Below are 25,914 nucleotides of genomic sequence, written 5' to 3' on the forward strand. Positions count from 1 at the left end.
CGGATATTTAAAAAAATTTTCAAGCTGGCTGATTTTTTTAAAAATTCAAGCTCAGCCCGGGTGTTTTTTTAAAAAAATTTTGGGCCCGGCCATACGGTCCTGCAGCGTCTACATGACAGGATTTTCACTGGATGCAAACCCCCCTCAAAAACCTCAGCCTACCCCCCTAAAAAAATTTGCCGCCTTTGGCGGCAAATTTTTGAAAGAATAAATTATAATCTTATAAATATAAGTCTGAATATTTTATGAAATAATGATATATAGATTACAGGAAGAATATTTATTGGTATAAAAATTATCGAAATTTAAAAAATTATATATTTTAATTTCCACATATTAATTTTATTTTATTTATAATTTTTTTAATGTTAAAAATATATATAACATAAGGAATATAAATATGTGTGCAGAAAAAGACTAATTATAAATAACTAACTAATACTAGTAATCCAAATTTATTCAAATAAAAAAGGGAATTATAATGCAAAATGTCTAAATTTATTGCTATTTAATATTTAAAAAAAATGGATATTATAATTGCTACATAATAATTTTTTTTAATGTTAAAGATATAACACAAGGAATATAAATATATGTGCAGAAAAAGACTAATTAAAAATGACTAACTAATAAGGGATTAGTAATCCAAATTTATTCAAATATTGAAAAAAGGGAATTATAATGCCAAATGTCTAAATTTATTGCTGTTTAATATTTAAAAAAAAGGATTATCCAATTAAAAGATTAGATAGTCTTTTAGAAGTTAACGCGAAATCTGTAATAATATCTTCTGTTTTAAATGTATCATATATATCAATTTCACTTGATATTAATAATAAATTTTCTAATAAAGACAATATTAAAAAATATTTAAATTATAAACTTCTTTAATTGTTGATAAATTTCCAGATATTTTTTCTGGGTTGTCTAAATTAGAACTTCTAGGCATATTTTCGATTTTCTATATTTTGAAAAGAGAATATTAATTTATTAAATTGTAAATGCTTTGTCAGATTCTTTAAAAAAATTTTTTTTTAAAAAATTATAATACCGATTCATCATCTATGAATGGAATAATTTCTGGATAGGGAGCATCTAAATGAGATTGCTAAATTTTAAATATAAAAAATGGTCATTTTTAATATTTTGAAATATTTACTACTTTGTCCTTAAAAATGAATGCAGTCTCCATATTATAAGTTTTCTTTAGATCAAATGAATAAATTATAGTATAAATACTTAAAAAAACTTCTTCATCTTGATTTAGTGTGATAATATTATGTAATGGTTGTGGTAGATTTATCTTAAGAGTATCTAATGGAGAGTCAATTTCCTTAAAAGTGTTTAAAATTATATATTGATCACTTAAATATGATATAAAAAGCATGTATAAAAATCAAAAAATAGTTTAACCTTTTGAAAATATGTTGCAATTGATTTATTTTTTTTAAATTGAGTATTGATTCCATTAGTTATTTTGAGATTATTTGCATTTGGACCAAGTTTGTTCCAAACCTTATCTTTTTTAATTGCTATTACCTCAAACTTTACATCACTATTAGGATGTCTTGTTTTGTAATGTAAATTAATTTTGTCTTTTCTAATCTTATTAGAGTTGCAGCCTGTATGCAAGCATTTTACCTTGTAATTTATCTTATTGCTTGGCATCTGATTTAAAAAATTTATATCTATTTTAAAAAGATGATTTAATAAAAATATCTATAATTTAATGATGTAATAATATATTAATAATAAAATAGATGTTTTAAAAATGGTGTAATATGATTAAAATCTACCCATGAAAAGATTTTTATTATTATTTATAAATTCCATAAAAGAAGAAAAGGCAATTATAATTCATAAATTATTAATATACTTTTTAGGAAAATATGGATGGCAAATATCTTCAAATATTGAAATATCTTTTTAAAATAACATATTTTGAAATAACATCAATTTGGATCATAAAATTGTATTATATATTTTTGTTGTTTTAATTTCAAGAAATTCGTAAATATGAAAATAATTATCCTAAATGTCGACAAAATGGCGAGTCCAGCTGATTTACTATTTTAATGAATGAACAAATATATTATATTGTAACGTTGATGTTTAGTAATCTATCTCTATTATAATAGATCTATTATTATATTATAAATAATTAAAGCAAACTTTATTCACATATAATTCAAAAATGTAGTAGATAACATTCTAAATATTTTTACCCTACCCCCCAACTGATGCCTACCCCCTACCCCCTTTTAGGATATTTGGATGCAAACTGTTCCTACCCCCCCCCCCGCTCATGTAGACGCTGCGGTCCTGCCCGGGGGCCGGGCCTGCAGGTCTTTGAAAAACATTCCAAGAAGTAAAATTTTTGATAGTAGATTGAAAGGTTTGGATCTTTTGAATATTCATAGGCATTTGACAACAAGCAAGGATGAGATAATTGAAAAATTAGCTCAATCCCAACGAAGATTGGATTTTACATTGTATATAACATACAAAATACTATTATTCCCTAAGCTTTTTGTGTATATATTTCTAACATTTAAATTTTTTATACTTTATATATAAATTTTAAAGCTCAAAAAATTCAAATTTCTATTTTGGGTCATTTAAGTGATTCTTTACATATAATTTTTTTATAATTCACATTAATTTAAAATTGTGTATTCGAAATAATTATTAGTCCTAATAAATTTATGCTTGATATTTTTAAAAAACAATAATATTTCTTAAAAAATTTTATTATCCCCCCCCCCCCCGACCCAATTCCTGCCTACGCGTATGATAATATATATCAAATAATTCGAACATGTATTGCGTAGAATAAATAAATAACAGGCTAATAATAAAGCTAAAACTATTTTTATTCAAGTTTAAATTAAACTTATAAAAAAATTAGTTATATATATCATTGTTCTAATGAACTATAAGAATGTTAATTATAAATTATACAAATAGAATAAGAATTTTATTCAGTCCTGATCCTTATATTCTTGACAAATGCTTTCTTAAACTACAAAATAATATTCACTGTTAGCTCATATTTTTCTATAAACAAATAAAAGATTTTATTAGTTCTTTGTTGAAATATTCTAAACATTACTCTATCCATAATATTACCTACATCTATCCATAAATTCCTTCAATAATCGATCCATAGTAATTGTGCGAAATGAGTTGGGGAACAGAGTTATGGGTAATCTTATTATCATTAGTCTAATATATTTACCTTATTTTAATTCAAAAATGTTTTACATTGAATATAATTTTAAAATATATTGAATAAGAAGATATATGTACTTATATAAAACTATGTTTAATATGTTATAAATTTAATTTTAATATGATCACTTTCATATGTCTGGTATAGTTTTGCAATTAAATAGAATAAATATTGTAGTAGTTATTTAATAACTTTTAATGGATAATATAATCCCTAAATGTTAATATTAAAATACATATTAAAAATCTCGATTTTTAAATGTAATGTATAGAGCTCTACCCTATATTATAGGGAATTGGATAAAGAATGGACTTTTAATGTATCATAAATATAGGCATATTTTGTTATAATTAAAATTTCTTATTTTCTTTTAATATCTATTTCCATCTTTTAATATTAAAAATGTTCATATTCTGTAATTTAATTTTTTTTATTAAAAACATTCCAAGAATCAGGAATGATTTAGAAAGACCCAGAAAATTCTGGTGGAATATATTTCCAATTTTTAAATAATGTTCATTCTATCCACTTGCTCTAAAATATGACACATTTTGAACCATTTGTAAAATCTCAGTTTTTGTTTTATAGAAATATATTTAAAAATTTTATTATAATAATCAACATTGAATTGAAATAGTTTTTTTTAAACCGATTATTAAAATTATATCATATATAGAAAAATTTATTTTATGCTTCTTTGTCAAGGATATTCATAAGTATTAAATTTTTTGACATTTGTATTTTATTTTCCCTGGTAAAAAAAGTTATGTCATTAAAATTAGAGATGTACCCAATGTACCATTTCCATTTTTGCCAATACTGCCATTTAGCCAAATTCCATTTTTTTTACCTAGCAAAGTTTGGAGCAATTACCAGATTTTATATTTAAATAAATTATTTATCTCTCTTATACATAAAATTTAAATGGATAATGTTAAAAAGATTAGTCACAAAAAAAAGACTCATTACAAAGATGAATGCAATAATTTAATAATTGATCAAAAATACCAATGCAATGACTAAAATAGTTAAAATATACAAAAATGAATAAGCCAAGAGGATGCAAAGTTTGGAAGAACTTTTTATGTCTATTCTCTAAAGTAAGTTGAGGGAAATTTGGCATCTATATCTCAACAATTAGGATGGCTACATTATGTTTGGATAATTAGGAACTGTTTCAATCTCCATGCGATTTAATATAAGGAATAAAGTTGTCTACATTTTTTTTAACAAAAATAACATTTTTTCTTTGATATGAGTTACCTATAACTCCAATTACAAGAATATAGATTATAAAAGTTAATATTTTTTAGGAGAGGTGCTTAAATATTTACAAAGTGAGTTGGCAACAATATAATGCTTATTTCTTCATTTTAAGACAAAGAATTAAAACAATTGAATCAAAAAAAAATAAAGTAGTAATTAACAACATTATATTTTTATAAGTTATTTAAATGATTACCCTGAGATTATAGATAAAGAAAACAAATAGGAGTCTGTAAGATTCTACTGTTATTTTTAATAGAATCATCCGGATCTTCGTTTTTAGGATTAATTTATGCTAGTACTGCTAAATAGCTAGATTTAGTCGATTAAGATTTTTGCCGAAATAATATTACGTAAGCCTCGAGATTCCGTTAATAGATACCCTTCCATCTATGAGCAAAATCTACAGGCACACCTAATATTTTTGGCTAGAATATTGGGCTAGCCGAAAATTTAAACGTTTAACATCATTCGATCCAATATCTGATACATCACTAGTCTCGCTAAAACTAACAGAGTATCTTTACTTTGTACTATATTAAATAAATTTTAAAAAACACGAAATAAATAAATATAAATAATTACATTTATTCACTGATTTCCTCAACCCTTTTCCTCCCATTTTTTAAAATTTATTAATTACGTTTTTTACACCTAATCGCGATCAAAAAATGAAAAAATTTTCCTCCCAAAATCAATTACTTTTTTGTAGTATTTAAAAAAAAATATTTACGATATTTAAATAAGCGCATGTAACATAATATATTTTATTTTACTTGAAGAAAAAAAACAAAATATAATTTTATTATATTAATATAGCCCGACCTATTTTAAGTTCGAGAAAATTTTAAACTCTATTTTCATAAATAAACAGGATTTGGAAAGTAAGACTAAGAAAGAAATAAGAACAAAAAGGAAGAATGAAGGAATGAAACGGACAAGTGTGTTAAAATGCACATCTAGAAGTATAAAGGGAGCTACCAAGCCAACCTTTTGCCCCTTACCCATTATTATCAAAAAATTAATAATGGATCAAATTCAAAAAAGAAAAATAAATACTCTGTGGTCCATAAAATTAATCCTAGTTTGATTCATAAATTTTTAATGCAATATATAATATATTCATAAAATACCAATGAGTAGGGGTGTGCCGATATTAATATCGGATCGGCACCGATATTTAGTGATTTCAAAAAATTGGATTGGACCGATATTTTTTAAAAACGATCCTATATTTTTTATTGTTTTGGGTTATTTTATGATTGTATATATAATCATATAATTTTTTTATTTTATAAATAATTTCATAGTAATAAAATAATGAACGGAACTAACAATTTATTTATTGTAATGTTTAAAAAAATAGTTTAAAATTTTACAGTATTTTTTGTTATATTATATGCAACAAAAAAAGGATTTTAAAATATCTAACGAGTCACATTCAGCTAGTGTTGTTAAACGGCTCGATTTAGTCAATTTAAAACAGTTAACCCAAGATTTTGGCCAAAAGTAAATTATTCAAGTTTATTGATTTTGCCACAGATGGCCGAAAGGTTTGGACTTCTATTGGCAAAATTTAGAGGCCTAGGTAATAATATTTTGGTTAAAATTTTTATTGCCTTTCGGTTAAATGAAGCTGTTTAACAACCCTACATTCGCCTCATAAACATTGCAAATATTTTATGAGATTTTTAGCTTGTGAGTAAAAAAAAATAAAATACACTTAATCATTCTGGAAAGTTGGCTGTTTTTTTAAGAAAAAATAGAAAATATTGATAAATTTATGATATTGGTACAAAGATATAAATAGAAATGAATATAAATATAAGATTGGTATCAGAATCGGATCGGTGAAAATTTTTTGGATCGGCACAAACATACCGAGGAGCGTTTAAATATTCTTAAAAATTAAAAATAGGATCATTTAACGTTTTAACTTTGAAAAAATGAATAAACAACTTATAATTATGGATAAAATGGTCCTAGAAAAAGTTGGAATTAAATGAAAAAGTTTGAATAAAGGACTCATAATTATGAATCAAATGATGGTCTTAGTAGAAGTTGGAAGAATGATTATCAAAATTTAACTGTTAAAACCTAACGGGTCAACCGGGCGGGTTTTTGTCTTGATCCGGTTCTAGTCCCATACTATTTTTTACGTCAATTTTATAAAAAATAAAGTGTAGTTTTTTAGGTAAACCCGTTTATAAATTGCTATCCGATCCTTTTTTAAATTATCTGTAACTGACTTGATTTTCATCTAATCTTTCATTGAACTAAGGACGGACATACAAAATTGAAATGGAAAATTTTTAATACAAAAGTCATCTTCAATTTCATAAATACAATGCTGATATAATCCATTTTTTTAACAAACAATATTATTTATTATATTATATTATATACAAAAATAAATTTAAATTACCATAATATTTATATTATATTAAAATTAAACCTTATTTTTTTTTACAATAGTATGTCTCATACATTAACACCACACATACGCATACATAAACTATAATTCCAGTAGCTTGACTTTAATTTTATATTATATTGGTTTTGGTTACCAAGCCTTTCTTCTTTCTTTCCCTCATCCCTTTAAATTATTATTTGCAATGAATAAAAATAATAAATTCCCTACCTACCTTACCTTTAAGTATCTTTTCGTAAAATAGAGTTTTTTTAAAAAAAAATACATAAATAGTCATTTTTAATGATCCTCATTAAAACATTAATATTCTTCGGTTGATTTGATCTCGCTTTCACCTCCCCCTCTCCTTTCTTCTATTTCAAGTTTCCTAATATTTATAAAAATATATAATATAATGTAACACAAATTTGTTTAAATTGTGTTTTGGATTTTGCAAAATTTTTAATAAAGGTTAAAATTAGTTTTGTGATAAGGTTGGCCGCCGATTTAAATCATCCCGATTTTTAAAAAAAAATCAATGATTTAAATCTAAATTCAAAATTATTAAAGATAAGGACTTTGATAACCAAATCTAAATTAAATAACCATATTGGACTATTACCACTTGTTAGACAAAAAAGATTATTTTTTATTACAATTTTTGACATAGTAAAAAATAACTGCACAATAGTGAAAAATTATTTAATATTTTTAAATATAAAACGAAACTATAATATTAAAAATCTACACATATTTTAAAAAATTTTATATTTCTTTATAATAAAATAAATATAAATTAGTTTATAATATTAAGCATATATCATATCATATCATATCAAGCACGTTGGTCATAGACCTGCCTAAAGTGAGCGAACGTGAATTACAAGAAGGCCCGCCCTCCATAGAATTATGCCGATTTTTTTCTCAAGGATACCAACAAACCTTGTAACTCAGTAGTTTTATCATAAAAGAGTGGAACTACACCCTATCCGATTATTGTATTATTTTGTTATGAGTAAGAGAGAAGCTAAGAAAAGAAGGCTATTTCTTCCAAATAATCACAAGTAATATCTATATCATCGACATTGGTATTAGAATTTAATAACATAAATAAAAAAACTAAATTTCCTGCCTTTTCTGTACCTAACCGAGCTTTGAGTGAACAGCTCCAAACGAATACTCTGACTGTAGCGGATGATGAAAAAGTAGTAAATAGTTTATTTTTAGAATATTTACATTCTTCTTGAATTTCCTTGGGCCACCATTCAACTGGGGTTACTTTATTTACATCCGAAAACATAATTTTTATAAATGGCTTTGATTTTGCTTGAAATTTTACCAAGATAGTTAAAATGTCAGGGTTTGGATGCAGAAGCCTCCCGCATTCCATTGCCGTTTCCATTTCAATGGTTGTTATTGTTAAATTTATATTTCGGAAAGGTAGGATAAGAAGAGTGCAGGAGTTAAAGCGTGATTGTATCATTTAGCAAAGGATGAAAATTACTACCTGTTTTTTTATTAGTATTTAAGGTGGTTAAAAATTTTTGTAAATTCTTCCAACAATTTACTGTCTGAAATATTTGATTTATTTATTTCTTAAATTTTTAAATATTTCGCAATTTATCTTTCAATCATATCTTCAGCAGCTCTTTTGATTGTAATATTTTCAATCTTTTTCCTAATTGGAATGTCGATTTTATTTTTATTGCTTTCACATATCTTAAATAATTTTGCCCATTCCGTTATATATGTATCTAACTATTTACAACTGAGTTCCAACGAATATTTTGTGGAGTGGCAAGAGATCGCCCTGATCTACTTTACCACACTAACTATTTGTTCCCGGATATTATTTTCCAAATCTTTGATAGTAGATTTACAAAATGAGCACTACACCCATAGGTTATATATAATTTTCATTATTTATTATCATCCCTGATTTTTATTATATTAGTTGCATTGATCGGCTCTTTATTTGAAAAAATATCAAATTACAACATATATCATGATTTAATTTTTCAACAATTTTGACTTTTTCACTTGGGCATTAATCCTTTACTTGCAATATAAGATTAAACTGAAATTTAAAACAACGATATTTTGCAATCTTAGCCCATAATTCTTTAATTAATATTTGAATTAATCGATTTAAACCAAAAAATCACGATTTTTGCCAACCCTATTTTGTGATAATTGATTTTGGTCATTAAATATTTATAAACAAATGGAAATTGCTAGGGAGTCCCAAAAACGTTCTCAGCACTCTTTATTTATTTTTTTTATTAAAGATTAAGTTTTTCTTAGTATGTTTATATTTGTATCTGCTTTATTATTAAATCAAACTGAACAATTGAATAAAAAAATGTTGTAATGGAAGGTATCAAATGAGAGTAGTGTTGATTAACAGCTTCACGCAGACGGCCTAATTTTTAGCCGAAAATAATGGCTTAGCATCCTAGCTATGTGGGAAAAAGTCGATAATCAAAAAAATTAGTCTACGTTCTAACAAGTTTAAAATTGCCGGATTTTATTCGCAAGAGAAAATAACTATGTAATAAGTGGCTTAGAAAAATAGGCCAATTTTTTTTCTCTTATACCCAATTTTATTTTACAAACCCATTTTTATTCTCTTGAAAAAAATTTGCGCGAATAGAATTGCATAATTATTGTTTGCTGGGATAGAGCCTTAAAGAATTTTGCGCGAGGAAGAGATGCCTAATTTAAGACCCGGGCGGAACTTAAATTTTTGTAAAAACAACTATCGCCTTAATATTGTTCATTTGGATGATGAAAGCGATAGGTTGGTCGGATTTGGTTTTCATTATTATATCCCGGTTTATATACATCCGATCGCTTTAAAATATTTTGTATTATTAAACGGCTCGATTTTTTTAACGAATAACCCAATATTTTAGCCAATAATTATTTGCAAGCCTGGAGATTTTGCTCAAAGATGGTTGAAAGGCTTGGACGAAATCTCGAGGCTTGTTGGCTAAAATCTTAATTTAAAATTGTCGAAATCTAGCCGTTTATCATCACTAGTTTTGATCATCCATTATTTCGAAATGTTAGAAAATACTTTCTTCTTTTTCGAACAAATAAAAATAAATATTGGCTATGGGGAAATCGATACAAATTTTATATTGAATGTATGATGATTGAATTTAGTTTATCATAGATTAGATTTATCTTTTGAAGGTACCAAATCGAATTTTCATAATATTTGCCTTTTTTTAAATAAAAATAAATAAAAACATTAGTAGATAAGGCTATATAATTAAAAATAATGTAATACGATATAGTTATGAATGATGAATCCATATCTTTTACATTATCGTTAAATATTAATCATAGTTTTTGATTGGTTAGATTTAAAAATTTTATTCTATAATAAAATATTAACTTTTTGAATGATTGAATGTATTCACGAATTTCGGAGGTAATTTAATATTTATACATATGAATTATAGTTCTACGAAATCGTTTTTTTACTGCTAGAGGTTCATGGCTCAGCTAGCCCCACTTTATAATACAAAATAGTTTTCATGATTTCGCCATGAGTTTAATATTTATTATTATATACCTAATAGACTAAAAAGAATTAGTTAGTACCATTTTTCAAAAAATTGATAAAACTAAATATTGAGGATTTTAATTCTGCAAATAAGTTATTTAAATAATACATTGTGTCATAATAACCGAATTAATTTTATAAGATGCATATAATAAACAAATAATTTTAACTTTGATTCCCACCTGTAATACATAGAATACTTCTAAATTATGCCTATAATACTCGTTTGTCATAGGACTTGATTTTTAATAAGTTATATCCATAAATATTGGAAAAATCATAGGTGCGGCGATAGTCAAATGACATCCTGGTGCAATTAAAATGACCTATATGGGTCGCTATTGCTAAATATTTTTGTGACTCTTCCTGAATTTCCATTTGGAGTTAAGCATCCATAAGATTCAAAGTTGAATATTTTTGTTCTCCAATTCTTGCCTGTAAATCATCTGACTTTTTGATTAACGATCATCCACCAATGCTGTGCTTATAGTTACATAAAAGTCAGCACATATCCTAATGATCCCTATTGCCCATATTAATCATCGGAGTTATCTGCACATACACCGATTCTTTACCTGGTCTACCTTTACCAATTAAACCTCTCCAGCTCCACCTTGATAGGTCAGAAGTGACAAAGGCACTTTTCCCGCCTAGGGTCACTCTATTGACCTTGAAATTTATCACCATCCATGGCGTATCATTCGATCTCTTTACTACCACCGGAAGATGTTGTATTTCATCTGAATTATAACTGATAATTTTAATTTTAAACTTGTTTCCAGCTATTCAGATTATTTTGTTTATTAGTACACCAATTAATAACTATTAATTTTCGCTTTATCTTTAATTAGCTCCTTATCTGACTTTCAATAATTTAATGACAAGTTTAATATTTGGGAGTAACATTGGATGTATCTAAGTTTTTATCAGAAACTTCGTATTCTACTTTTGGAAGATCAGCGCTTGCTAAAAATTGGTCTCGCAATTTCACATCAATGACAAATTAGGCATAACTCTTTAAGTCTTCTAGAAAATTGTATTTTGTGTTCATTTAGCAATCTTTTGCATCTTATTAACTTAATTCGTTTATAAAATTACAGCATTTAGGAAATCCTTATAATTCTATCAATACCTTGAAATATATATATCTCTCCACGCACCTAATCTCTCAAGACCAAAATAAGCCAATAAAACTAAGGTTATCATCTTCTGTTATGCCCTTTATCCTAAAAATCGCTTTTACATGAACTAAGTAAACTAATTTCTCAAAATAGATTTACCTGAATTTTTTTAGGAAAAAACTTTATAATTGCCTACCCCCCCCCCTTCCATGAATTTTATTTAATTTTAAGTCCCCATATTCTCAGAATGGACTCATCCAATTTATTTTGAGTGAATCATTTTTGCTCTTCATTTCTTACATATTCCAAACAATTAAAATTTATATTATAAAATAGCATTTTATATTTTGTATTTTATCTTAGGACCAATATGACAACCTGTCATCTTACACCAATAAAGCTATTGATTTTTTAGACGTTTTCTCCAATTTCGTTAGACAACGTTGCATAATTGAAATCGAATACGCCTCCAAAATAAGGTATAAATATGAAAAACAAAAATTTTTAAAAAGAAAGAGTAAAGAACGATAGGTTAAATAAATTAAAATAAATAAATTAATTTTAAAAAAAACGAAAACTTATATTTTTTGTTTTATAATCTTCATCAACAAAAGTAGAAAATTAGTTATATATATATATCTGATAAAAATTTTAAAATAGAATCATCTTTAAAAATATAATTACATAAAAAAAGTGTGATATTTCACTGATTTTTGTAAATCATTGCCTTTCTTTATTTTTTATTCTTTTCCATTCCTTTCTTTCCTACTTTCTCAAAATTAAAAAAAAAAACTTTATTATATTAGTTAAAACGTTTATTATTTACCTTTTGTCTTTCTTTGCATGGGAATTATCAAATCCATTTTTATAAATGATATAATAAGGCATAAGAGAGAAGGGAACAAACACTGTTATTTTTAATTTTATTACTATTTAATTATTATGATATACTGTTTGTTTTGTTTCGAAGTTTTGTATTTTTTTATGAAATGTAAAATAACATTATTGTCTATATTATGTGTGTCAGAAATTTATATCATATTATATTAGTAAATGGGGGAGGGGAGGTGGCTAAGTAAGAAAAAAGAAAGTGATAAATGATAAGTTAGGAGAAGGGAATAGAGATAGAAGTTGGGAAATAATAAGAAGTGAAGGAAAAAATGTCTAAAGATGATTACTCGTTATTTGGCAGAAATTTATGTTTTATTATAAAACTGTTATTAATGTTTAAAAAGAAGACAGAGATATAAATTTTATAAAAATTAACATTTTTAGGCGCTTAACAAAGAACTTCATTCCCAAAAAATCTAAAGACGATGATTACTATCAGTAAAAAATATTTAAAAATTTTATTATATTGTAGTGTCTTCTAAGTAAGACGCACTAGTGATGCAAAATCATTTCGTTTGAGCCGATTTTTAAAAAAGACAACTCAGTATTTTATCCAGAAATATACAATCCTAGAGATTTTGCTCATAGATAGCTAGGTTTGGACATTTATTAGCGGAATCTCGAGGTTTAGGCAATATTTTTTTGGCTAAAATATTGAGTCGTTTTCAAAAATCTGCTTAAATGGAACTATTTTGCATCAATAAGCAACTAACCCAAGGCCGATTCTTTAATTTTTTCCCATACCACTGGCTCATACCGCAAACATGTTATTAGTGTAAAAAAATATTTTTTTAATATTTAATTCATGGTTGAAATACGCCATCTTACGGAAATGAATTTTATAAATGATTAATAAAAAAATAAATTATCAAATATAACAAAAAGAAGAACAAATTAATTTAATATAATTTTTAGATAGCTTTTTGCGATTTCGGACAGTGATATCGGCGAGGATTAAAATTATTGGTCATGTTATCGATAAATTTTTGGTTTGATTATTTAATATGAGCAGAAAGCCCGTCAAGAATGACGGGTGTATCATATCAGAATTTTATCATTTATAATTTTCCTATACGGTTATCGGTTTTTAACACTAGATATTTTTCAAATCTGAGTAAGATGCAGGATTTTTAGGCATTAATCTAGTATATGTCTATCTCAATAGGAATTTTTTGTTGGCCAAATCAAATAATCTTAGGCTTAATTAAATTTATCTTCTTTGAATCAAATCTTATTAAAATATATAATCGATTATTTTGGGGATATTTTTATGATATTATTTCTTTTCCCAATACAATTTTTTTAAATATCTCATCTATATTTGGAGATAATTTATAAATTTTATGAGCATTGCAGTGTGGACTCCGAAAAATAACTCACCCTTGGGGAAAGAAGGAATAAAATTAAGTCGCGCTTCCTTAGCCAATATCTCGGCATGCACCTGCGCCATACTTTGAGTTTCTAAGCAGATTTTTTTTAAAAATTTGGATTCCATCTTGAATGATTTCTTCGATTTTGGCATTTTTAGGTAAAATTTAATCAAAAATATTTCTTGTTTTAAAATAATTTTTCTAAGATTTTTGCTCAAATCTTTTTTTGAAGATTTTTGAAACTCTGTTTGAGTTTTCTATTATTTGATTTTATGTTCGAATAAAAAAAATGAAAAAAAGAAAGATTATTATGCTTAGGTTTTTTTTGGCCTAAAAGTTTTTTAAAAAACATTTTTGTAATTTTTTGCTAAAATAATCGATAATTTTATTGGGAAATAAAAACCTTTGAAGTTACCACGAACGAATACATAATAATGTATAAATTTTTAAACTCGTTAATATGATATCATTAGCTTGAGTAATCAAAGAAAGGTTAATAAGTTTGTATTACTACGAAGATGTATGAAATAATACTAAAAATGTAAATAAAAAATTATTTATTAATAAACACTGGATTAATAATTTATTTAAAAATAAGTATATACATTTAACACCAAAGTTAAAAGATTGACTTATTGTATTTTTTAATCGTAGCATTTCCCATCTAATGAAAATTACTGTTTTTAACACTGCGGAGAAAGCTATAATATTTTTTAAATATAAGCTGATTATATTAAATATGATGAAAATATTTCGAAACTCTTTTTATTCCTAAAGGAGTATTGCTATGGGTAAAAAGTGAGCTGTGACTTTCGTCTATACATTTTTGCTATGATCATTTCTTCTTTCTTCAGAAAGAAAGATTCTAAAAAGCACCAGATTTGATATTAAATTGGCAATTTAACAAATGTAATAACAAATGAGCAAATTTAAATCGTAAATAACCAAGTATAATAGAAAATTAACTTAAGGCTCTTTTGCCTAAAAGTAAAAGACTAAATATAATAGAAAATATGCAAAAATTGAAATAAGTAGATAAAAGGTGCCAAAAAATTAAACATGATATTAAATATATTAATAGTAAAGGAATAAATGGAAAATGACTCATTAGCAAATGCCATTTTGCTTAAAAGGGCCAAAAGACTAAATTTAACAGCAAATGATGAGTAATAGTAAAAAATGTTATGGCAACTTAGCGACTTGATTTGCTATTAAATTTAGTATTTTGTCACCTTTAGGCGAAACTGCTTATGTTAATTTGCTATTATATATTTAGCTTACTATTAAATTCTTGTCAATATATCAATTTTGGTCTTTTGGTACTTTTAGGCCAATTTTGTCATTTACTATTAAATTTGTTCATTTGCTAAATATGCACATTTAATATCAAGGTTAGTCTTTTTGCACTTCAAGGCAAAATGTGCTATTTGCCATTACATTTGTCCATTTACTAAATTTTACGCCTTTGCTATTACATTTGCCCAATTTCTTTTAGCACTTTTTAGGAGAAACATCTTTCAGCAAATTTGCTATTACATTTGATCATCAACTATATGGGCTAAATTTGCTCATTTAATATCAAATTTTAGACTAAATGGATATAGGCGAAACATTGGTACATTGCTAGGACATCCTTTTAGGAATATTAGTTATTTATTGTGGATCTTTCCCAATTGATTAAATATTATGAAGTTTGCCCCTTTAAATATGATTTTATTTTTAGATTTTTATAAAAAAAATTGAATGGATCACTTTTAAAAACAATTTTTTTTTTGTAAATCATAATAAACAGATTTTCCTACACTAAAGCGTTTTTAACGCTTCTCAATGAAACGAACGATGTTGCGGGCCAACACGAAGTCATAGCGGAAAATTTGACTACCAACATAGCTAACAATTTGAGCGATTTGATCAAAAATCTTAAAGAACAGAGGAAAAGGGTTTTTTTTAGAAAAATATATTTTTTATATGCTTGGATAAATAATAAGGAAAGGGGAAAAGAGAAGCAACATTAAGCACTTGGGCATAATTTTATTGAATTTTATTACATCAAAAAATTATTTTAATAAATCTTATTTCATTCGATATAATAGTGTCTGTTAGATGGCAATAAATTAAACATCAAATTATTAGACCAAGAGGACACTCTCAGCAAGGTATAATCAATTCTTTTATATTCGTGAAATCAAATGTTCAATACATTTTATTTTTAGTATCTTCATTCTTTAATTTACATCCTTACCTATGGCATTTATCTATTATTTTAACAAATTAAAAGGATACATAATAAATAACATAATTATAATCAAATGCTTGCTATTGTACCCCCTCGATAAAATATACCTAATAAATTAAAGTTTTTATATTGTTTGAAAATAATTGTTTCTACTAAGGATCTAAACATGAACCTAATTATTAAACCTAGGCGTCGAGATTTCGCTCCACGCTATCTATGAGCAAAATCTTTAGGTTGGATAAATTATTGAAATTCGCCGTTTTTAAGAATTGGCTCAAATCGAGCTGTTTAACAACACTAATTAAACCGGTACAAACCGTTGTTATCCGAACCTAGACATCAATATTGTTATCACCCTAACCTGAACTGAATTTCTAAAGGTCGATAACCCAATTTGAACCTTTAATTTTTTTTTGCAACAAAAAAATTTAGAGCAAAAAAAATTACGAGAAAAATTATAAAGAATCGATCAAAGCGCAAATTGGCTATGAAAAAGCTGACGCCGACCTCAACTTATCACGCGCCGATGTTGAAAAGGTTTAAAATAAATAAATAACATGAAGCACTTTAAGCCTAATTTACTGGCTCTTTTACCTGATAATGTCTTTTATTTCGAAAACCACCAACTTTTTAATCATTTTCAGAAGTTCCTTTTTCCGAATAAAATACGATTGATTTGTGTTATACAAAAAAAATTATTTACAGCACAGAGCCAATTCTCAGAATAAGACGAAATGCAACGAAGAAGCGAAATTACATTATGGGAACAGGCTTTTGGAATACAACGAGATGAAACGTTCCCATTACAATCATCATTTGCCAGCCGTTTTACAAGTCAATGTCTATTTTCATTAGAGATCTGCGATGGGTGGGTTTTTAGCCCAAGCGCCAACTCATTTTTTTTAAATTAATCCGCTCACCTTGCCCATAGTTTTTTTTAAACTCACCTGCCGCCGCCTGCCCGTCCAATGTTTAAAAATTTATTTTTTTGGTTAGGGTTAGTTCTGTATTATTACTAAACGCATAAAATATGCGATATTATGAAATTATAAAATAATTTTAAAGTCCGTTGGCTGTTACATGGTTCGACTTAATTTTGATATTTAATGTTATTTAGTCTAGGTTTTAAACAGCTTTTGGCACCCTATTTTGGTTTATTTTAAGTGTTTGGTGGCATTGTTATTTTTCTTACTTATTTTTTTTTTTTAATTTTTTTTAATTTGTCTAAGCAAAATAACCGGCGAAACAGCCGCTTGTTTAGGAATAAGCTGAACCAGGACACGGCCATTCTGCTCATTTCGCCCGAAATATTTCAAAATAACCCACCTGCCCATAGTTTTAGAAATATTTAACACATCCTCTGACTCTCCTAGTATTTTAAATTGCCCGCGGAGGGTGATATATTTTTGAACGGGATAAAACCCCTTTCGTTGCAGACCGTTAATCTGCATTCTATTCTGTGAGGTTTATATAATTGGGTGGGGGGGGGGGAGGCAAAAAATAACGCAACGATAAATGAATGGCCTATAATATTTTTTTTAAAAATAATAACTCTTTAAATATCGTGGAAACCAAAAAATTTAAAATTACAACTCTTGAGATTGAAATACTATTTATTTTAAAAAAAACATTCTATTATTTTACTACCTCTAAAGTGACCAGAAAAAATATTATTCCAAAATAAAAAGAGACCTAAAGGTGGCTCATTTTTTTAGAGTTAAAAAGAAAATAGATATGGGGTGACAGGGACTTAATCAAAAATTAATTTAAAAAAAGAAATCAAATCAAAACTACCCCTCTCCAATTTTATTCAAATGATGATCAAGTTTTCATAGCTACCTACCCCTTTCCATTTTTAATGACAGTTTGCGTCATAGCCTCCCATGCCAATAATAATCAATCTAAATATCGGTCATCAGATTGATTTAGCAATATCGGGTCGGTTAAAAACTTGTGGATCAGCACGGCTCTAAAGATTATTAACTCATATACCCGATTTCAGCGAAAAACATATGTGGGTGATGGTTGGGATAATTGTAATAAAAACAGATGTGTTTATGTCTCTTAAAATAATTTTTCCATATAGGCTATTTACAGACACCGATTGCCTGTACCCGTTTGAAAATATAAATAACACATTATTAATTTTTCAAATAAAAAATTTTTTCTTTACCTAAATATAGTCGCCTGAGTATTTTAGTGTTCTATATACACTTTTTTGCATAATGTAATTTTTTATAAATCAATCTTTCAATACTCTGTACTCCTCAAAATATTACCAATAAAAATGTTGAAATATAATTTAGAATAATCCTTTATGCATCATCATGGTGTGGTCTCCTATCTAAAAAACAAGAATTTTTTTTTGATATATTATCCTTGAAAATAATAAATAAATGGATACTGATTACTGAAAAATTTAACTGACCCTATGTTTTCATTAATATGCTTTTTTTTAATTTTCAAATGTTCTTTGGAAGTAATCGGAAATCCTAAAGTGTTAGTTTATTTTATTTCTAAATTTTAAAAAAATACAACACAGAGACTTCAAGAAGTGGAAAGTGATCGGATAAAAAATTATTCCGATTTTGTGAAAGCCTACGTCCATGTTTGCAAAAATGTGTTGCCAATAGTCAATACCTGTTATGATAACATAGAAAAAGGTGCCAACGAGATAGATCATGCACTGGTACGAAAACCCGACTATTATTTGGAGAGAAAATAAATAACTAAAAGAAGGATGAGGAAAGGAATAAAAAAAAGGATAGATGGAAAGATTAAAGATAAATGTACAAGAAAGAATAATTAATAAAAGGAAAGGAATTATAAAAAAAATACGGATATTACTTTTTTTTAAAAATGATTTCTAATGTATTAGAATATCTGCCAATAACATATCTCTCTCAGATTATTTTCCTTTTACTAACGAATAGTTAAGATAAATATTTATTGGCTACCAGAATATATAAATATTTTAACCAATTACAATAACTATCTTATGATGATCTTGCTAAAGAAATACGCGATTAAAAAATGGATAGGAAGAAAAGAATATTATATACATTATATTATATAAATAGGATAACAGATTGGTGATAGAGAAATATAAATCAGGCTTTGAAATTCCAGAGGACGAACAGTTTGTGGATTTATCAGAAAATGCCATGATGACGGGTATTAAAATAATATTAATTTTTTTAAACCAAAACATTCTATACCCGATTATGTTTTTATAAACTCTCTTTTATTTTTGCTTTTCATCTTTTTTCTCGTTTTTAACAAAATTAATTAACATTTAACCCTCATCTTTCGTTGATTTTCAGACCATCCCTTAACTAACCCACAGTTCATCGCGCATTCCAATCACAACAATAAGGTTGCAATCTCCGACCAAAAAAATGCCAATCACTTTTACGTCAATAACTCATCATCTCAAATATGCAATAGTAGCCTTCAGAATGTCAATATTTTGAACACTAATAACTCTTCTAACCATACCAGTTCCAACTCTAATTTTAGTTCTTCCACCAATAACCACAATGAAACAAAACCAGGTACTAACTACACTGTTTCCTTCAAAAATACACTCTCCAAAAAATCGCTCATCAAAAAGCGCAACGTTCTATTCAATATATTCGGCTCTCAAAAGGTAAGATTAAATTGTAAAATTGTTTCACTTTTGGGCTAATCGAGATCAAAAATCGGATTAAGGTCGGAATAATTATTAAAACGATCCGGCCCGATTTTCAGTTCCGACTTTAATAGAGATGAACCGAATCTTTCTATACCCATATTTTTTGACACCCGAATTGTTATTTATAAATGCTTCGGTTAGGTGATAGTCCTACTGCTTAAAATTTTAAGAGCGATAATATTTATATTTAACCTCTGTCCATATGTTTTTTTTTAAAAAAAACTTACTTTTCATTAGCTTTAACTAATGTGTTATTGATGGAATTGTATAACAAAACAATCAAAAAGAGTGAATTTTATCTTAAATTCTTCTTCTCCATTTAATGGCGATTTCCAGATGAGCCCGTTTCCCCTCTGATTTTCCTTCAGACGGTCCTGAGAATCAAAATCGGTTCGGTCCTTTTTAATATTGAGCTCATTGATCTTTCTAGACGATTTTACTATTATCTTGGGGGGGGACAAATCTATAGCATTTTTCTCAGTTTACAAAGATATCATATGCAGATACTCGAAAACATATTTGGTTTAATCAAAAATTATCATTATATGAAATATTTATTTTAAGGATTTTTAATATAACCATCACATAATTTCACATGAGTATTATCGGCGCCAAGAGAAGTTTTTGTAGTGTTCTTAAAACTCTAACCCATATTTTAGCCAAAAATATTACGCAAGCCTGGAGATTTTGCTTATAGATGGCAGAAAGATTTAGACATCTATTAACGAAATCTCGAGGGTTTGCATAATTATTTTGGCGAAAATCTCAGTTTATTAACTAAATCGAGCTAAACCACTAATTTTTGCCCCCTTTTGGTAAAATCATGAGGCTTAATAATATTTAGATTTTAACCGTTTTTTAAGAAATCGGCTTAATGAAATTTTTTAACGATCCTACTTAAAGTATCGGTTAAAAAATTGGCATTGGTAATTTCTACAATCTAGTGTTATTATGATATCAATTTGTAATATATTAATAAACGAAAGACCAAATTTTTGTTTTGACTATTTCGTTTTTTTCTATTATAATATTTCTAGATGTCATAGGTTTAATAGGATATAAAGGACTAAACGGTAAACCGTTATTTATGACGTATGGACAGGGTAAATATAAATTATTCGTATGTATTAATCAAAAGTATCGTTTAAAAAAAATCGGATACACGTTTATATAAAATTATTCGCATGCATTAAAGGTCAAAAGTACCGTTTTTTGAAAATTAATTATCGCGTTATATATTTGAAAATTAAGACCTCATTTTATAATAACCGCGAAAAAGATTATGTGATACTGTGATTATCAACAAGCGATAGCATTAGCTGTATTATCATTATTTATTTTGCAATTTAAGTGGCGCGATGCGATTCGCGCCGACTATAAATGAGGCACTTAAATTTGATCAAGTTTGAAATACTACTATTTTCATTTATGATAATATAATATACTTACAAAAATTCGGATCAAATCAAATATTTTCAGTGTTTACATTCGATTCGAATTTTACGAATAATGATAGTATTCGTACGAATAATAAAACTAGGAATCCTCATGGACAGGTATCTGATTAGACCGACTAGGATCTGTCATGACATAGATATTTTCTCAGAAAGTTTTTCCTAATATGTCTATGAATACTACTTTTAATAATAACCTCTGTTCCACAAGGAACAGATGTTACTTAGAATATTTACGAATAATTCCATCCAAGGGATCGACCAATATTATATTTTCCTTATTCGAATCGAATAATTCGCTTTAGTTATCATATAAAGAATTTGAAATAGAAGGAAAGATAATAAAATAGAAGCCACATATATAGTTTTTTTCTTCTCTAAATGAATCAAATGTCCATATTTAAAATAAACAAATTTTTTAAAATTTTTCAGGACGATTTTAGTGATTTGCCACCAAATCAAAGACGCAAAAAATTATTGGCCAAAATCGATGCCATTAATTCGCAATTAGCGCAAGAAAAAGCCGCAAGGTTTTGCCATTAAGAATTTATATATATTTTTTTATATAAAACATCGTCTTTCAAATCAAACCTTTTATTCAAAAAAATAACATCCTAGGGTTCTATTTAAAAATATTATCGAAAAAAAATTATGGACCTGGGTCGAGCCTAAATTTTTTTCAAGGTCGAGCACCGTATTGGTGCCTATGCAGGTCTCTGATATATATTAAATTATCACCAAAAAAATTCACACTATCATCAAATTTTTTATATCTTCATGATATCACTCCCTAAGAGTGCATGTAGTTTTATTAACCATTATATAATAACTTAAGGATATCATCATATAACTTAAATATTTATCATCACAGAGACGCTATGTTGAGGATGAGGGAGGTTTACGAGAAAAACCCCAGCATGGGAAACCCTTTAAGTATAGATGGTCAACTTAATGAAAGTTCGCATCGGCTAACCAAACTTAATAACGAACTCAATCGATACCAGGTTAACATAAAATTCAACAGGATTATAGGGCTTTACTTTTTATTTAAATAAATATAATCATACTTAATTTAAAAAAAAGGTTCAATTTATCTAATATTATGGTTTATAATTTATGCATTCGGTTCATTACAAGAAACATAAGGTTAGAAAAATATACATTTGTTTTTTTATTTCGGGTTCCAGACTTATTTACGCGACATCGAATCTTCCATTAACCTTACTCATGCCAAATCTCCTTGTCAAAACCAGCAAAACAATCAAAAATCTTCCAATAATCAAGACAAAATCAATCATAGTTCCTCTTTTTCAATCAACAGTCAAAACAACGAAAATAGCGAAAATAGTTATCGGTTAAATGACGGTTCTCTCAGTTCGGAAGATTGCAGTCTGAAAAGGGATGAGTACGATATGATAGAAAATTGCCAATATTACCCCTCCCTAGGTCACTGCATAGCCTTATATGATTTTGACGGTAATAGAAATAAATAATTGAATTGAAGGGATAAATTAATTAATCAAATGGAGAATTTAAAACGTTAACCCCCCCCCCCCAATGTTCATCATTGGAAAGGTAGAGGAAATTAGAAAAGAAAAAGGAAAAAATCTCTAAGATATTATTTTTTAAAATAGATATTTATTTTATACATGCTAAGGTTCTAGCGAAGGATCAATTCCCATGAAGATAGGCCAAACTTTCGAAGTCGTGGAGTTAGACCAAGGAGACGGTTGGACCCGGGTCCGAATGAATTACAACAATAACGAAGATAATTTACCTGTCAACAACAATTCCGAAAAATGCAACTCCAAAGATTCCAAGAGTTCCGCTTCGAATTCCAACAAATCTTCCAGTCTGAATGAAGACGAAAATTATTGCATAAGTATGCTCTCATTTTCGTTCGATTTGGTTTTTCTTTATTTCAGGAACCAATATATCGTGGATTAAGACATTTATATTAGATAGATATACATTTTAGATAAAGATGTTATTGTATTTTAAATTAAGGTTATGGTAATAATATTATCTTATCTTATTTTATATAATATAATATTGTAAGGTCAGTTGAAAGTGAATTAATTATATATTATATTTATATATAGAGAGAGAGTGAAAGATATAATTTTAGATATATAGATAATCTTAAAATATAATTTAGAATATGCCACATAGAATAATATATAAAAGATAGATAGATAGATAGAAAACATTTAAAAAAATGAGTAAAAATTGAATATTTTTTTTTTAATTTAAGACCGCGATTCACACTTAGCGAACGGTGTCAAAGTCAAATGTTCGATGACATCAACAGAAAATCCCTCTCAACTCAATAATGGCACTATCGATAATTTATCCACTAGGGACGAGATAAATCCGCTATTGCTAGAAGGGTTCGTTCCCACGTCCTACGTAAAAATCACGATGTACCTAGAAATTGCCAAATAATTAGAAGAAAAAATGATTTAGTATAAAAAGTCCGGATGCCCCGCCATTTTTTTGTCAAATGGGAATTAAGCATGAAATATATAAATAACAGGAAAAATTTATTCGAAAAAATAATAACACTCGCCTCTTTATCAAAAAAATAATTAACCAAATATCTAATATTACTTATTAATTATAAATCATGTTATTAAGCACGTTGTTTTGAATCTTAAATTTAACATTTTATAAACTACTTCAAATTAAATTGTGAATATCAAAAATTCCCTAAATTATTAAATATCAAAATTAATATTTCAAAAGTCCATTTTAAATAAATATATAATATATATAATATATTTATTTTATATTGAATGTGATTTAGCTATAATTGTTGCTTATGTGAATTCTTTGTATAAATAATAAAATGTTTTATAAAAATAATTAAAGAGACTAAAATTCTATTCGCAAAAAAAAAAAATTATGATAAATTTTATTTGTTTATCTAAATTTAGCTTTTACCAATCATAAAGTAATTTGATCAAATTATAGTTCCAAAAATTTTTTTTATTGATTAACCCAAGATTTCGTTTTTCATTTGAGTATTTTTTATTTTAACCTTCCCATCCTCTTTTTAATTGATTATATTCTTTAAATAATTCCAAATTATTTTGTCCAAAAGAAGTACTTTCTTCTGATAAAATTTGAGGGATTTAGGTTAATATTATATAAATTGGAGACCATTTTAACCTCTTATTTATATGATAATAATGGAATTAAAATCATTTATAGGCATTCTTTTATATTATTTTTTTGGTTTAACTTTGTTTTTCAATAACTAAAATATCAAAAGCAAAGTCACATGATTATCACACAAAATTTATTCCTTTTTTAAAAAATATTTAAGGCTAATATAATTACAAAATCTTTAAAATATCCTTAAATCTGATTAATGCTGCATTTATAATAAGCGCGATTGCTCAGACTATGCGAAATTAATCTCCGCATAAATTACAAAAGCAAACCAATAAATAGATTTTATTTTTAAATACCAAGCAAAATAATGAAAATGCGGCAGCGGTTTACTTATATTTCAAAAGTATTTAGCTGTAACGAATCAGCTGAATTTTTCTAGCGATTAATTTGTCATTGCTTGAGAAAATCGCACTTTCTATAAATGCAGCGTAACACTTCCTGGAAAATGAAAGAATAAACTAGCTATCTTTAACAAAAATAAACAACACTATAGTTAGTATTTAAAACTTAAGTAGGCTTAAAGAACATTATGAATAATTAAATTTAAAAGAAGAGGACGGTGTAATACTACATACATTATATAATATTTTTTTTTAAATAATAAATTCTATAGTAAAGGATTTAAAAATTATAATATTACTTATAAGCACGTCGCGTTATAATACTTAATTTATTTCCCCCAATTTGCGCAATATAAAATAAGTTATATATATTTTTTTACTATATTTTTTATTTTACAGAAATTGAGCTTTTTTTATTTATAATTGTTGTAAATTTTAAAAATATTATATTCTCCTATTTGCATTTTTTTTGTGTAAGTAAAAAAATATATATAAATTATTTAGTAATTTTTGAAATTTAAAATAATTCTTTATACATATGAAATCCACATCCTTTAATATAAATTTATATAATAATTATAAAATATTTATTAATACAGCAGAAATGAAACCTGATATATTTTTTTATCGTGAAAATGGAATATTTTTGAAAAATGAATGGTAATTGCGGTAATTATATTATTTTCTTAAAATACTATTTTCCTATAAAAAAATTAAAAAGGTATAAAAATAACATTTCGGTAGAATGTTCTAGGATTTCCAGGGATCCGAACCGAAAAATTTCTAGCTGAACCGAACCGCTAAAATGCCTCTGAACCGGTTCAAGCCTCTGAACCGGTTCAAGCCTCATGATTTTATTCTTATAAAATAATATGTAAGTTTATTAGTATATTGAAAAAATTTCAATTATATTCGAATTATTTTAAAGACTAGCATCAATCACATTTGAATGATAAGTGTCGGTCATAATTTTTATAAACTTTAGTATATTGTCATTTTAAAACATTTTTTAAATATTTTAAGCTTATAAATTATAATATTTAGAGAAAAATTAAATCCAAAATATTATTATAAATGACACATAAAATCTGATATCATATTGGCAGTGTCGGCTACCTAAGTTAATGTGGAAAGATGTTTTTTAACAA

General features: G+C 26.6%; 2 protein-coding genes across 13 annotated transcripts; one reads left to right on the plus strand and one right to left on the minus strand.

Annotated features, from left to right (window-relative positions):
- Positions 1-336: 336 nt before the first annotated feature.
- Positions 337-2,024, minus strand: LOC135926296 (uncharacterized). Of its 12 annotated transcripts, none has more exons than XR_010571832.1 (6): positions 1,877-2,024; positions 1,250-1,333; positions 1,163-1,204; positions 1,052-1,108; positions 884-961; positions 337-844 (listed from the first exon to the last, which is right to left on the minus strand). XR_010571832.1 is itself a non-coding variant. In XM_065462114.1 (6 exons), exons 1-5 carry the CDS (start codon positions 1,666-1,668, stop codon positions 830-832), a joined length of 579 nt encoding a protein of 192 aa, XP_065318186.1. In that variant the 5' UTR covers positions 1,669-1,850; the 3' UTR covers positions 337-775; positions 824-829. The 12 variants fall into 12 exon arrangements, 10 of the variants coding, with proteins under 10 accessions (XP_065318186.1, XP_065318182.1, XP_065318183.1 ...); XM_065462114.1 differs by lacking the exon at positions 1,877-2,024 and adding an exon at positions 1,414-1,850 and having other exon boundaries at positions 337-775; positions 824-844; positions 1,160-1,333; XR_010571831.1 differs by lacking the exon at positions 1,877-2,024 and having other exon boundaries at positions 1,250-1,850.
- Positions 2,025-3,107: 1,083 nt separating this feature from the next.
- On the plus strand, positions 3,108-24,022 carry LOC135927503 (cdc42-interacting protein 4 homolog). The gene is made up of 15 exons (XM_065463520.1): positions 3,108-3,205; positions 11,967-12,082; positions 12,879-12,932; positions 15,657-15,804; positions 15,958-16,020; positions 16,533-16,637; positions 16,806-16,934; positions 18,643-18,789; positions 19,181-19,274; positions 19,424-19,749; positions 21,681-21,778; positions 22,120-22,252; positions 22,436-22,724; positions 22,906-23,130; positions 23,503-24,022. Exons 1-15 carry the CDS (start codon positions 3,182-3,184, stop codon positions 23,691-23,693), a joined length of 2,142 nt encoding a protein of 713 aa, XP_065319592.1. The 5' UTR covers positions 3,108-3,181; the 3' UTR covers positions 23,694-24,022.
- Positions 24,023-25,914: the final 1,892 nt, after the last annotated feature.

Source organism: Gordionus sp. m RMFG-2023, chromosome 3 (genome assembly GCF_954871325.1).
Source record: "Gordionus sp. m RMFG-2023 chromosome 3, tfGorSpeb1-WG-v2, whole genome shotgun sequence".
Taxonomy (NCBI): domain Eukaryota; kingdom Metazoa; phylum Nematomorpha; class Gordioida; order Chordodea; family Parachordodidae; genus Gordionus; species Gordionus sp. m RMFG-2023.

Coding starts and splice junctions, on each gene's coding strand:
- LOC135927503 (XM_065463520.1), top strand. CDS start 3,182: ATGAGTTGGGGAACAGAGTTATGG. Junction 3,206..11,966: donor GTTGGGGAACAGAGTTATGG/GTAATCTTATTA, acceptor ATTTTATCTTAG/GACCAATATGACAACCTGTC. Junction 18,790..19,180: donor ACGAGATAGATCATGCACTG/GTACGAAAACCC, acceptor TTATATAAATAG/GATAACAGATTGGTGATAGA.
- LOC135926296 (XM_065462110.1), bottom strand. CDS start 1,668: ATGCCAAGCAATAAGATAAATTACAAGGTAAAATGCTTGCATACAGGC. Junction 1,334..1,413: donor TTGCAACATATTTTCAAAAG/GTTAAACTATTT, acceptor AACACTTTTAAG/GAAATTGACTCTCCATTAGA. Junction 962..1,051: donor CATTCATAGATGATGAATCG/GTATTATAATTT, acceptor TTCAAAATATAG/AAAATCGAAAATATGCCTAG.